The 15,488-nt window shown below is 39.6% G+C and overlaps 1 protein-coding gene across 4 annotated transcripts in view; it reads right to left on the reverse strand.

Moving 5' to 3' along the window:
* UBAC2 (UBA domain containing 2) overlaps nt 1-15,488 on the reverse strand; it is a 96,620-nt gene that overhangs the window by 22,583 nt on the left and 58,549 nt on the right. For all 4 annotated transcript variants that reach the window (XR_014880859.1, XR_014880860.1, XM_085215576.1 and 1 more), the window contains exons 5-6: nt 6,904-7,027; nt 5,029-5,076 (exon numbers count right to left, since the gene is read on the reverse strand). Coding sequence is in view for 2 of the 4 variants with exons in the window: in XM_085215576.1 (XP_085071702.1) it covers nt 5,029-5,076; nt 6,904-7,027 (172 nt within the window). In the remaining 2 variants the exon portion in view is untranslated. The remainder of the gene's footprint in view (nt 1-5,028; nt 5,077-6,903; nt 7,028-15,488) is intronic.

Consider the following 15,488-nt stretch of genomic DNA (forward strand, 5'->3'; position numbering starts at 1 on the left):
ACGCAGACATCTCCAATTTAAAAGTCTACATATGAGTTAGTAACTTAAAGCTGGCTTTACAGTCGACAAAGAGAAATAGAAGTTGCTGAGATGTGACTCATTCTACAGCAGAAGTCTTCAAAATACACCCTCAGCTGAATAACTTTCACGGATTCCCTGTCAAATCAGTGAAGTAGGTGCTTCTAGGACACAACTCACCTCATCCTAAGCTAACTGTAGCACTGTAGTCACAGTGGTGTAAGTGCACAGCTAAGAAAGGTTCAGGAAGCAGTATGCCATTTCCTGAACCAACTGGCACAATTGGCAATGTGGACCAGACATCATGCGCACAAATTCTTCCTCTGATCTTAGAGAAAAATTGAAAACTTCACACTGAAAGCTAAAGTCCATTTTTCTATAGGATCTCAGAAGTCATGGATAAAACAGTATCTTATGACACACACATAATTACCTTCTCCTCTCCTTTCCCAATTCTTTCTTCTTCCAGAACTGGAAGAATCTGCATACCCTCCTCCACAAAGAAATATGACCTCACTTTCACACTAAGATCCCTTGTATGACAGATGAATAATTTTTTTTTTTTTCAGATGCTTTACCTGATGTAGGAGTATACGTGTCAGCTAGCTGTGCAGACATGAGCAAGCTGTCTAAGCTCACACCACAAAGGAGATCAAGTCAAAAAAGTCAGCAGATCACATTTCAAAGTCAGTCACCTATGATCATTCAACTGAATATCGACCATTGCCTAAATGCAGCCACCTTATGTTAGTTTTGGGTGGGATTCAGCAAATTTAGGTGGATATTTGGATATTTGTACCTGTCCAGAATTTAGCACAAACAAACAGACAATGCTTCTTCCTCATTTCCTAATCCCTCTTACTCTAGCGTTGAACTTCCTGAACTGTTGACAGCAGATCAAGGGAAGTGATCTTTCCTCTCTCTTCTCAGCTCTGGTGAGGATGCATCTGGAATATTGCATCCAGTACTGCACCCCTAAGTGCAAGGAAGATACAGACTGGCTGCAGTAAGTCCAGCATAGGTCCAGGATGACGTTTAGGAAATTTGAGTGTCTTTCACAGGATGAGAGGCTGAGAGAGCTGGGAGTCTTGGAGAAGAAAAGACACAGCAGATTTTATCAATGTATACAAAAGCCTGAAGGTAGGGAAGCCATTTTCTTCTCAGTAGTGCTCAGTGGTAGAACAACAGCCAATGGTTACAAATTCAAGTCCTCGAAATTTCATCTGAACACAGGAAAAAAACCCTTTTATTTTACTGTGAAAATGATAAAAAACTAGAACAGGTTGCTTGGAAAGGCTGTGGAATTTTCCTCCTTGGAAGTACTCAAAATCTAATGGGACATGGCGCTGAACAACCTGCTGTAGCTGACTCTGCCTCATTTGGAGGGCTGGACCAGATGTCAATCTCAGTGCAACTTTTCAAACAATCTGAGAACTACAACCTGACAAAATACAAAGTCATATTTCATTCCTGCAAATTTATTCCAATGAGAAATATGAGAACCTGGGAACTTTTTTTTTTTTTTGATATAGAAAAGAAGGAGAGAGTATGGGCTGACGTATATGTATGTGTCCAATACAACATTCAAATGGATACTGTTTTCTAAGGTGTTTCGGCTGATTTAAGGAAAAAATAGGCAATTTTTTTCTAAGCTTCACTAAAATAAATGATATGCACTGCAGGGAAACACTTCTGTAATCAGCTAATGATTACAGAACTTCCAGTTTCAAGTGAAGTGGAATTAGGCTGCATCCATATGACTTTCAAGATACACCTGCACCTCTAATCTGAAGCTCCCTAATTTTATGACAATAAAAAAAACTTATAAAAACAAATCTGGACTATATGTGCCAAGTATGGTATATACCTGGCAAAGCAAACTGCAAGAAAGTTAGAGCCATAAACAATAAGAAGACTAACAATACAGATTACTTATTAATATGTAAATATTCAAGATATGTGAATTTGTTCACAGTATACAGTTTTTCTTTTTTCTTTTTAAATAAAATAATTTTTTTCACGGTGAGGGTGACGGAGCACTGGAACAGGCTGCCCAGGGAGGTTGTGGAGTCTCCTTATCTGGAGATATTCAAGTCTCGCCTGGACGCCTACCTGTGCGACCTGGTGTAGGGAACCTGCTTTGGCAGGGGGGTTGGTCTCGATGATCTCTGGAGGTCCCTTCCAACCCCTACAATTCTGTGATTCTGTGATTCTGTAAATACTATGTATTTATACAGCATACTTTACACAACATATCAGCAACAGAAACTACTATGGCCACAACGACATACTGAAAGAAGGGAAATTAAGAGGTACTACAACTTCATCTGGAGAGAAAGAAGTTGACTCGAAAGCGTATTCGTATGCTGATTCAAAGTTAGTGACCTAGGAAGATACATCTTACGTCAAAGACAACCACACACAACTTCTGTATTCTGATAACACAGAATATGTACTCTAAAATTCCCTATCACCAGGCATATTTCAACGCCTACCTGTCATATGCCTACAGTCATACACATGTGCAAACACATACAAAAACAAAAACCACAGAAAACATGAACTCATGACATTCTTTTACATCCTGACATTTATAGAGAAGGGCATTAGCAAGGATGAATGCAGAAACCTGCAGTGCCACGTCTTGTAACTAAAAAGGCAGGTCTCATTTAAGAGCATTCATTGTGCGTTAAAAATATACAAAGTGAGAATTTCAATAAATCTAAAATGGGAACATCCTGAGGAGAAAGTGGGAAACTGAAAACAATTCAAAAATCATGCAGGCTCAGTTCATTTTAATATTCCTGATAGGCAGAAGTGCAGTGAAAGCTAAATGGCAGAACAGCATCACATACATTCAGTCATATGAGTGTGTAAGTGTAAGTGCTAAAAGGTGCCTTATAGTAATATAGAATCACCTTATAGTGATTCACATTCCTCTTCAGATTACTTAATTTACTAGGAAACATCACTTCTTTATCCACTTTCTCAAGAGAAACAGAATTATCATCACTAACAGATGAGAAAATGAGACTTTCTATTCACAAAAGTATGATAGATATACTATGTAAAAATGACTGAAATTCATAACATGAACTTTTTTCCAAATTGCAGCACTTGTTACTTATCTGCACTTACTATGGCAGAGTGCAGATATCTGCGTGTTACAGAAAAAAATACTGAGACTGAAAAGAGCATGATCATGACTTAATTCATCCTGACTGAAGAAATATGAAACTTTAAATATCTTTTTTTAAGCCTTCCTGTGACACATGGAAAGCTCAGTTTATTCCTAAGGGCTTATGCCTATGTAGAAAAAACTGTCAACCTGCAATTAAAAAATGATCATTCATGAAAAAGAATCCTAAGAAAACTGCATTATACATCTGAATAAAACTGTAAATTAATAGGCAATTAAAATAAGAACTGGAATGAAAAAAATGCTTGATCCATTCTTTCAAAGTCTGTATAACCAAGTATACACACATTTCCTACTACCAGGAAAGAGGGGGGTTGAAATGCCTTTCCTTTTCTTTTCCTCTCCTTTCCTTTCCTCCATAACGAACACCTGTTCAAAAGGAAGGGCTATTAAAAGAGCTAGAAGAGTAACAGGAAGGGTAGAGTGTTTGGAGGAAGTCACAGATTCTCAACTGGGCTCAGAGGAATGTGATGGTCTCCAGGAGAGGAACTGTGGTTAGTTAGTTACGCTGTTTTCATCTGTATTTATAGTGAGACCAAACTGCTGACAGACTACACCATGTACAGCTCCATCACTCATGTCAGTCCTTCTAGCTCACAGACATTTGGAGTACATAAAAGTGGTAAGAGACCAAACCACTGAACTATAGCAGCAATATGTGACATATTCACAGACATTCCACTCTGAGTTTATCTGAATTCTAGCCAGTAGGTTCTAAAAACAAGGGTAGAATTTGATTTATTTTAAGATTGCATCAACATAATAGTCGAGTATCATAGAATGGTTTGGGTTGGAAGGGACCTTTACAATCATGTAGATCCAACCCCCGTAGTATAGGCAGGGACACCTCCCTCTAAACCAGGTTGCTCACAGCTCCATCCAGCGTGGCCTTGAATTCCAGGGAGGGGCCATCCACAGCCTCGCTGGGCAACCGGTTCCAGTGTCTCACCACTCTCACAGTAAAGAATTTCTTCCTAATATCTAGTCTAAATCTACCCTCTTCCAGTTTAAAACCATTTCCCCTTGTCCTGTCACTACATGTTCTTACAAAACCATCTACTTTAGAAGAGAAGGCACTTTCACTGTTTGAAAAAGCAAACAGTATTTTGAGTCAATACATCACAGGCAGAGCTCCTAATTTGTAAGTTTGTAATTTCTTTCAAAAAGCTTATCATTATTTAACAATCTCAAAAAGTTAGTACAATGTGTTTTAGCAGTAAGTGCTTTAATACTAAGAACAGAGTCAGAAAGGAAAAGGATAGACCACATCAACTTTATCTGAATGACACAAATAAAGTGATTTCCCACTCCTACTGCCTCCATCACAGTATGAAATGTCTACATGCATGTGTTCTAGGAGGAGAGCAAAACATCCCACCAGAAAATCCCACCAGAAAAAAAGTTAAAAGTTGCTTTCTGGAATAGATTTGAGGCTTGCTAAAAAAGGATAAACACCGGGGTAAATAAAGAATACAAGCAAACAGTACTGTAATGGGTATTTATACCACTTCCACAAAAGCTTCTCTTATAGCTGTGGGTCTATGCCTGAGACAGTGAATTTAATTGCAGGGCTCAGATAACACTGGCAAACTGCAAATACTACCTATTTTGTTGTTTTATGTCAGTTGTATGTCAGTTTATCACCAGCCAACCAGTGTTTCACATTTTTAAAGACAAACTTTCTATTTACTATTATAATCAAAAACATTCCTTAGTAATTGCAGCTCTTTTTTGAGTCCAAATGTACTGCACTGATTGTACATATAACACAGTGTTTCAGATGACACAATTTTTGAAACAGTAAGACTTACCAATCCACTTAAGGCTAAAATCCAGATGTAGGAACCAGAGGTTAAGAGCTAGAAGGTAAGAGTAGCAATTAAAAATTTTCATTTTACATAGCTGATGTTTCCTGAGCTACTACATATGACATTATATAGGCTAAATACCTATCATGACAATGGGGAAAGTCACACATTTATTTCTACGAAAATTGTGTTTAACATTAACAAGTATACATTCCAAAAGCAGAACTGGAAAAAAAACACAGGGATTCAACAATTGTTCTTCTTAAACAGAACAATACATTTTATTTTCATACAGTATACTAAGTATAACAGGATGTCAGTTATAGGCTGCACAGAAAAACAAGTCTGAAAGACAGACTGAAGCAAAGGAAATGACTCAGCAGCAGAAGGAGAAGAGTTCCAAGCTGGGCAGTGCAAATGAAGCTCTTAGACATACAGCCACAGAGAGATGAAGCATGAGCGTCAAAATTAAAGAATTAAAGTGCTCACCCAGTGACATACTTGCAGGCATGAAATCACAGAAATTGGTCAAAGTGAATTTAAAAAAAAAATGTAGATATGCCAACAGGGTGGCCCACCCTTTTTAGTAAAGTGTACGTGACTCATCACCTGGAGAAGGTTATTCTTAGTTGGGAAAACAGGCTGAAAATTAGACTGATACTGATTACTGAAATAGCTCTGTGAGATGCTGCCTGAATGGTGAGAACATCTCTCTGGGCTCACTACGGAAAGAGTGACTTGAGATAAGGGCAGAGTTTACAAATGAGAAGAAGGCAAATGAGTTTCCTTTGACCTCTGTGTGACGGCAGTGACAGTTCTGCATGCAGGAGGGAAAGACCCTGTGGAGATGCAGCGATGAGTACCTGATCTTGCATGTGTGAAAGCAAGAGGCTAGGGACACAATGGAAAAGAGCTCAGACAGTATCATCATTTTCACAAGGATTGGAGTAATAGTGATGTTGATGATTTTGGGAGAGAGGAAACAATATTTCTAATGGATCAGGAAAACAGGGTGCTGGAGCAGAAATCAACAGAATCCAAATGTTGAACAGCAATGCAGATGAATGAAACGCTCAAGCAGAGTGGGAACCACAGTTCTGAAACTGACCGTTCATTCTAAAATGCTCTGTACCACATTGTGTAATTATGGTGCTTTCCACTACTAGTTCTAGAACTATTTTTGAGTCCCTGGAATATATAAAGATGAGTACAATTTCTCATAATCTCACACATGCATAATTCAGATTGTGACATTAGAGTCATTTCTAGGCCACTGGGGGCTTACTACTGTATTTCTGAACCAGTACCCATATTTTTCCGTTCACATTTAACACAACACTACTTGAAAGTGCTGTGCAATATGTTACATTAAATTATCTGTTACATGGCAATGCTTGGTATAAAAATAACAAATTTATACGAAAGCGTAACTCAACCAAATCCTTGGTTATTTATTAACAGTCCTAACCATAGAAAAAGACTGTCTTCTATCTACAGTTTTGCTTGAGCGATATCAGACAAGGCAAAAATAAACAAAAACAAAAATGCTAGCAGATTAGAAAGGTGAAAAATACATGTGTGTTTGTACCAGGTCCTGTTTTCATCTGGCTCGCTTCACTGAATCCCTCTCAAATTTACAGAACTTTGATGTTACGTTTTGCTATGCGTGACAATCAAGACTGAAGACAGTGGAATAGCAGATAATCTCCCCACCACTTCAGCCCAAAATATATATCAGAATATATTGTTCAATATTGCAGTTCGTGGGAAAGCACTAGCTAGACCCAATCATGCACCTGGAAGCATCAAAATCACACATACAGAAATACTAACTGCTATTAAGTCACTAAAAGATGAACAAGCAAGTACATACCATACCTGTAAACCCAGTATATAGACCAATGTCTTGTTTGTAATAGAAAAAAAGCCTAGTATTTGTGTCACCTGCACTCTTGGAATGGAGCAATAGAACGGTACAAACAGAGCAAACACGGGACCCAAGCTGCAAAAAGAAAGATACAGATGGTTAATAAGAATGATGTTAGTAATAACAGTATGTAATTTGTAATATAACAAAATGTAATTAACCCCATGTACATGATAAACAAAAACATGATAAACACTGCCTTGCAAAAAAGGGTCTTCATCGGGAACTGGTGACTTGGTAATCTGTGGCATTCAGGACAACAGATTCACTACCAAATAATCTGCTATTACTCTTTGGTAAATAAGCCTGCCAAGAAGAAACAGGTGATGAAAAGCATATTATTTCCAAGTACTCAGGAGAGGAGACAGCAGAGAAGGCAACATTTTTGCTTTAATAGCCGATTGTTTCCATAAAATACAGCCCACAAAAAGAACAGCAGTGGTCTTCCGCATCAGAACAAAATGTATTTGATCTGGACAAAAGGATTATATATATCCCCAAATATCGGGGAAATCACTTCACATATGAAGCTGAGCTCCCATTATTCACCCAGGTTTAAGGTGTTACAGCAGTGAAAACAGAATGCAATATCTAAAATGGGATAATCAACAGTTTGATTTAAATTCCATTTTGCCAGCGACTCCTGTGGCCCTAGAGACGTCTATGACGGAGATGGGAAAAAAAGGTCAGTGAAGGAAAATGCTTTTAGATTCTAATGGGGTGGCTGGATATCTGCAAGCAAGACATTATCAGCCCTCATTTCAGACTATGAAGAGAAACCTCCCACAGAGCTTAGTGCTTTGCTATAACTAGACATCCTCCATCCCAAAGCACTGTTTGCACAGGTTTGCCAGAATACTGCTCTGCCCAGGCTACTATAGCCTAAAAACAAAGATCCTGTCCAGTTGAATTCCCCCTACCCCCTCACATCTGAGCAATCCTGGTATCATTCCCTGGTGCATCTTGCTGCAGTGCAGCAGGGAGCAGCACCGCGGGCATTGAGCTCCAGCCAACAGCTGGGCTGAGGGGCTCTGCAAAGCACACGTCCACTCCAGCTGGCTCCTTACTGCTTCTTCTGACAGAACCAGGATCAAAGCAGAATTTTACATCATTTACCAGCTTATCAAAAGCTTCAAGACTTACAGTTTCCAAAAGGATCTTATTTCTCTCAGTGGGATTTCTGCACACGGCATAATTCAGAATACAAAAACCTGAAGTGTTCACTCAGAAATACATTTCCCTTCCAAGGGAGCTACCAATAGACATAATGCTATGTGAAATGATGGTCTGAATATTAAAACTTTCATTTCCTGGATAACTGCCAAATACAACACCCACAGCTATGAAGAAAATCTAATGATTAAGTACACAGTTCAAATATGTTAACTCATTTAATGGGCAGTGGCTTAAGAATATTTTGTTATCATTTTGATTGCTGTATTTGAAGTTTAGCTTGCTGAAAACCTTCCTCTCTGAGGACTTAAATGTCATTTAGATAAAAGACATTAGAAACATTTTAGTATCATCTGTTTCAGATAAGGCCAGGTGCACGTGGGTGTATGAAGGACACAAACTCAGGAACTACTGAAAGATGTTCAATTTTACAGAGGATCCCTCTTATGTAATCTGAAAACACCCGTACAAGCACACATAACACATTCTTAAAATACATCCACATTATTTAAGTTGTAGGGATTGACAGACACAGCTACACAACTGCCACATAAAAAAATAACTCTTCATTGGAATTACTTTCATTGCTGACAAAATTCACCATAGTGAATCAGGATTCATAGGCAAAGAGAGAAGAAAAACAAAGAAAAATGAACTTTTCTGCTCTTAGAAAAGCCAGGATAAATTATTTCTGTCTACAGAATGTGATTCTTTCTATTCTTACCAAATTACCTGAGGGAGTACCAAAATCATGGCATGCTTTTCAGGTTTTATTCTTCTTGTGATAAATAGTGATTCAGATTAAGAGATTTTGCATGCAAGAGTGCACTCAATCATAGCATGGGAAAATACAAAAGGGAACTTCTCATGCCTAGAATTGTATTCTAGAAAAAGATTACAGAATATTGAAAAGTTCCCTCAATGTTAATATTCCCCACTAATTTCAGCAGAAAACATAGAAAGCATCATCTCAGATAGGGGTACTGATCTGAGTAACTCGAAGTCCAGTATTTGACACAGTTCTCTACCTAATAATCTTGAGGAACTTGAAGAAACATAACAGATTTTTATAAAACTACTTATTTTTTAGAAAGACTTCTCATCTACTATAAACAGGTATTACAAATGTCCATTCAGGTATCCCACAAGTGCAGAGGGAGATGGCCAGTGTTACTGCCCGTTGTTCTCATTATCACTGAAATGTCATGGTGGTCAGATACTAATGATTGGAAAAATGCAAATGCCACCACCATCTTCAAGGAGGGAAGGAAGATAATTCAGGTAGCGCCTCACCTCAGTCCCTAAAAAGTTACAGAGCAATTTTCTTCACCATTTCCAGACATATGAGGGACAAACTGACAGGCCGTGTTGATTTACCAAGGTCAACCCATGTCCACTCAAACTGATTAGTTTCTATGATGAGGTGACTGGCATTATGGACAACAGTCACCACATTGGAACACAAGGCTACATTCAGGTACATCTTGACAGAGAAATGGGCTGACAAGAATCTTATGGATTTCAACAAAAGCAACTGAAATCTTCCACTAGGGTTGGAATAACCCTGTGCAGCAGTACAAACTTTCTAGACAGCAAATAGTCACAAAAGAAGCTGGAAAATAATTATTAGTCAGGATTTCACCCTTGCAGAGATGGCCTTGGGTTGTATTAGCAAGCGTGTAGTCATCAGATCAAGACAAGTTCAACACCTCTAAGTGACCTAAAGCACTGCTCACTTCTGGGCTCCTCACTTCAAGAAAGGCATTGACACACTGGATCAAGTCCAGCAGAGGGTAATGATGGTCCAGTACTTTACCAGGCTGCTTGGACAACATCCTCAGAGACATTCAAGACTCAAATGGGCACAGACCTTTATAACCTGTTCCAGTTGGACATGCTCCAGACATGAGATTGAACTAAATGACTGCCAGAGGTTTTATCTAGCACTAGCCTAAACAACTTCATTATTCTGTGAATAATCAAAGCCTTGCTCACGATGCTCTCAAATACTGGAGAGATTTCTGTATTGGGATTACATAGCAGTGTTGGTACTGGGGGGCTGCAGTGGTGGCTTCTGTGAGCAGAGCCCAGCACTGCCCCAGGTCAGAGCTGAGCCATGAACAGCGCTGGGTGTGCTCTGGGAGAGCAGACTGAAGGAAGGGAAAAACTGCTGCACAACAACAGCTGGAATAGAGGAGTGAGAAATGCGAGAGAATATCCCTGCAGCCATTCAGGTCAGTGCAGAAGGAGGGCAGGAGGTGCTCCAGACTCAGAGCAGCAGCTCCCTACAGCCCAAGAGAGGTCCACGAAGGAGCAGGCCGTCCACCTGCAGCCCACAGGCACCACATGGAGCAGATCTCCCCACACAGCCATGGAGGAGCCCATGGGGCAGCAGTGGATGTGGCCTGAAGGAACTCACAGCTCACAGATACCCCTGCAGAAGCAGCCCAGGCTGGAGCTGCAGCCCATGGAGAGCAGCCAATGGTGGGGCAGGAGGGCCAGGGGAGCTGCCCCCTGAAGAGTGGGCCCTATGGTATGGAGCTATGTTGAAGCAGAGCTTGGAGAGCTGCAGCCTGTGGGAAGCTCACACAGGATCAGTTCTAGAAGGACAGCATTGTGGGAGGGACCTCGTGTGGAGCAGGGGCAGAGAGTGACCATGGAGGAACAGCAGAGATAGGGAATGACTGCAAACTCTGCTCCTGGTTCTCCTGAGCTGCTTGGAAGGTAGTAGAAGAGCTAGGAAAGAAGTTGAGCCTGGGAAGAAGAGAGTCTGGGGCAGGTGCTTTTAATTTTGCTTTTATTATATGCTATCCTATTTCTAATTGTTAATAAATTAATCTTCTTCAAACTGAGTTTGTTTTGCCTGTAACTGAATGGTAACTGATGAGTGACTTCCCTGTACTGCAAGGTTTTCCATCTTATTATCCCTGCCATCCTGCTGAGGAAGCAGGGAGAGAGAGCAGCATGGTGGGTACCTGGTGACCAGTCAAAGCTGACCCACCACACCTGCTGCAAATCTAAGGGCTGGTACTTAACTAGTTTCATTGAGTTAATTAATTGTTTATCAATATATGGTCAGATTTGGTATCTACTCTTTTGAAGGGCTATTTTAGTTCTCTCTGTTCCTTCATTTCCTTCTCCTCTTCTCTTTGCTTTTCTCTTATTCTCTTTTAGTCTTCTTTCCCATCCTTTCCTCTTTACTTTCAAAGATCCTGGTCCCAGCCTTTTGCTCCTTATGCTTACAACAATACCAGAAACAACGTGGTTAATTAACACCCTGCCAATTAGCTTCTACAAGAAACTTGAGATATTCACGTGCAAAGAAGAAACACAGACACAAACATATGCAGGCTCTGACTTTCTGCTCACCTCACGTTTAGGAAATTAGTTTCAGTCACATGGGTTAGAAAATAACATTTTCAAACAGAACAAAATACTCTCAGTCCCAGTAGATTAAATTCTGAAGTCTGAACACTTGACGTGAACACAACATCCACCTCAAAGGCCTATTGTAGGCTCTGGAATGATTATATCCTCATTTTGAAGCATGTTAGATTTCAACATGTGCAGGGAAAAAAGAACAACACAGCAAAACAGAAGGGAACTTTTTCATGGAGGAAAAAAATGAAGAAACAATAATGTTGGAAAGAAAGCACCTGTATCCATTACTGTACAGGCTTCTGACAGAGAACAAAGACTCAAGGATAAGGATTCGTCACTGAGAGAAATGGGTTACTCAGAGTTTAAAAGGGTGAATATTAAAAGCAGATTAAAACATTTAATATTAGTAAGTATATGCACAAAATATAGGAAACAATGGTTCTAAACCATAAGAAGGAAGGGTAGCTAGCTATACGTTACTTCTGCAAAAATATCTGCTGTTGTCAATGGAAGTTCTGTGGGATTCAAATTTGCAGAAACAACCTGTTATTTTATTCAGAATGACTCACTACATTTACTAACTGCGGTACCATATTTTTCTTTAGTTCATATTATTTAAGTTCTTTATAAAAACATTAGCCTGACAAACCCACAACCGCTTAGTTTTTTTGGAGGACTGAAAATATCAGCTCTAAAAGCGGCTGTACATAATACGGAGAGAGTACAAACAGTGTGCTTTATCAGTAACTCATGTTACCAAGTTTATTGAGTGCTCTATTTTCCTACAGGCTGTCCAGGCACTGCCAAACTATGCACAGGGTAGCAGCTTTATTTTGAAAATGATAAACTTTTTCTTGATAGCATTTCTTAAAATTGGGTAGCTCCCTGACATATGACAGCTCTTGACAGCTGTGATCCTCTCACTGATGGAGCCCAGGATGACAAGCACCATCTATTGCACCCAACCTTTCTGCCATACATGAGCAAAAACAGTAGGTTACGTTACTCAATGCTGTATCTGATTGCCAATATTTTGTAGGAATGCAGGAAAATGGAGGGAAAAAAAGTACCCCAAACAAGACAACCAAATGAAAACATTAAGTGAAGTCATGCATCTTGAGGGGAAAAGAGTTTCCAGCTCTCTGTGAATATTCCAGCAGAATAACTGCAACTTTGGGTTCACTAAAATATGTGACCAATGAACCAACAGAATGCAGATATCTACTGCTCCTAAGAAAAGCATTAGTTTTTAAAAACTTTGAAACAGTTTATTCCATAGGCTGCTTGGTTCCATTTTAAACCGGTAATGCTTTCTTTTCTCTCCCTTACCATCAGCAAGATGACTAACAAAGAACTTTCCTCTTCTGCTGGTAAGAGACTTTCTTCTAATTTCAGTTTTTTTTATCATAAATAAGATGTTACCATTGTCCTTTATCACTTTCTACAAATGTCAGTTAGTGATATCTCCCCCCAACTTTTGTTGGGCAAAGCTCAAGATAGTATCTGCTACTCTTTCACAAAATCCTTCTCCATCCTCTTGTTAGTATCTGACCTAGGGTAAGTGACTGTTTCTATACTAGCAGTCTGCTACAATATTTTAACATAAAAATCCTTCAGTTAGGCATTCTTAATATGCAACCCTCATGCAAGCAATTTTTGCAGAACACTAAACACTTATTCAGCTTATGGTACTATAATGATTAAAAAAATAAATAATAATTGTCCCTGTTCTTTCTTTAATATGATTAGCACGCTGCCATTTACATGAAGACCAAAACCAACCAGTCTTGGGAATACCAGTGAAACTGAGAGGTACAAGAACAGCTGGCCAAACCATGCATCCCAACTGAGGACAGTATTACAGCAACATGATCCCTGGTAATGCCAACTTAGTGTTACATAGCCAGCTATGTCCGCCTACCCACTGTCAGTCGCTGCTCTGCATCAGACATCTGCAGCAAGTGATTGGTAGAGACAGCTTACAAGGTAGCTCTGCTTTCGTTACTGATTTCATTAACCCAAGTTTGAGTTCAGCAAGCAAGAGGAGCCTGTACCCTAAAAGGCAGGCTCTCCCAGTGAAATCCTACGCTTCACCAAGTCTGGCACAGAAACTGGAGTTAGGCAGAAAACATATGAAGATACAAGAAAACACTAAAGGGGTTCAGATAGCTATTTTCTTGAAGAAGTATGGTCAAATAGCTATACTGAAATTTTTTGTGTCACAAGTTCATTTGGCTTCGGTGTTTAACTACATCTTCTTTATCCAGTTTAGCCTGACATATTTTATTTGGCCTCTGGAGAGCAGACAGCAACCGTGACTCACCGAGGAGTCATCACTTGCTGTTCCCCAAACTCAAGTCACTTGAGAAATAATGCTTGTCTGCAAAAGGATAGGATTCAGCTGGACATTAGTTCGAGATACCTGAACCTGCCTAGAAAAAAAAAAAAAAGGTGTTAATTTTGGAAGGAAAGGCAGTTTTCCAATAAAGAAGGGACTCGGGCTGGCTGGGTTCATTTTCTAGTTGATCCATAAACACCTTGTGTAATTTCAGAAGTCACTTCTTACCTTGCGTAGTAGCTGTCTAGATACAGAATAGTAAAGCTAAATCCAGTATCTTTTGTAAACTGCTCAAATAGAACATGGACTAAGCAAGCAGACCGAAAAATAAGTTATCGTAGGCATCATGACACAGCAGTCAAAATATTAATTGTATTGCTTTAATGTAACCATCTCTGAAAGTAATGTCTTTGTATATTAATTTATATGTTACTCTCCTTGCATGCCAAAAGCAAAACAGTAAACTTGTGCATTCCAATGGCAAAAACAAACAAATCACACTTTCTGACACACACCACTTTTTGGTTTAGATTTTCATTCTGGGTCAGTTGGATGGAGTGGAAGGATGCTGTTTATGGAGGTGGATAGTGATAGGCCAAGGGAGAAGGGTTTAAACTGAGGTAAGGGAGGTTTAGGTTAGACATTAGGAGGAAGTTTTTCACACAGAGGGTGATGACACACTGGAACAGGTTGCCCAAGGAGGCTTGGATGCCCCATCCCTGGAGGCATTCAAGGCCAGGCTGGATGTGGCTCTGGGCAGCCTGGTCTGGTGGTTGGTGACCCTGCACATAGCAGGGGGGTTGAAACTAGATGATCACTGTGTCCTTTTCAACCCAGGCCACTCCGTGATTCCATGATGCAATCTGTGCCATTCTGCTCAAGCAGTTAACATTCCATAAGGCTAGACTGGTGGCTAATGTACATGCGTGGCTCCATGGGCATAATCTAGTAATGCATCTTAACCAAAAAAAGATAGCATTTAATTTTATCTGGTCAAAGCAGGAAGCACATATTGGTATTATTTTTATAATGCTAAAGCTATTATGAGATAAAAATTTCCCTTAATGTGAAGTTGGTTTATTAATGTCAATCCTTGAGCAAAGACTACTACAAGTCTCAAGAAATTTCTCACTTCTACCACAAATTTTTGCTGCTGGACAGAGAACCACATTATGGTATTACTTTATGACGTATGCAGCAAGTTCCCTATATGGTTGTTCTTGTATCAGTAGTTAATTCTCATTACTCTGTGATGAAGATAATATATAAAATAATTGAAAAACAAGGAAGAAGTCTGCAGTAAGGCCAGTAAGTTCTCTGAAAGGCTTCCTGAACCTGGTTTTGGAAGAGGAGTGCCTATCAACAACTGAGGAGCTGGTAGAACTTGAAGCAGTTCAGCTCCCTGGCATCTCAGGAGAACCAAGTCATGTCTGCAGTGTGGGGTTCAGTACTGAAAACCACGTTCTAGAGCCAACTAAATGTTCCAAGTATGCACAGAAGCATCTAGCGAGGCTCTATGTCATTTTCTATAGCAAGAACATAGCAGACAAGGTATGTTTAAAAAAGTTTAACTTCGTCATTAAATCTGCAGTTACTTAAGACTTCCTGATGAGACAGATATATTACTCGAGATCTGATCTCTGC

The sequence above is a fragment of the Meleagris gallopavo genome, chromosome 1 (assembly GCF_905368555.1).
Source record: "Meleagris gallopavo chromosome 1, MGAL_WU_HG_1.1, whole genome shotgun sequence".
NCBI lineage: Eukaryota > Metazoa > Chordata > Aves > Galliformes > Phasianidae > Meleagris > Meleagris gallopavo.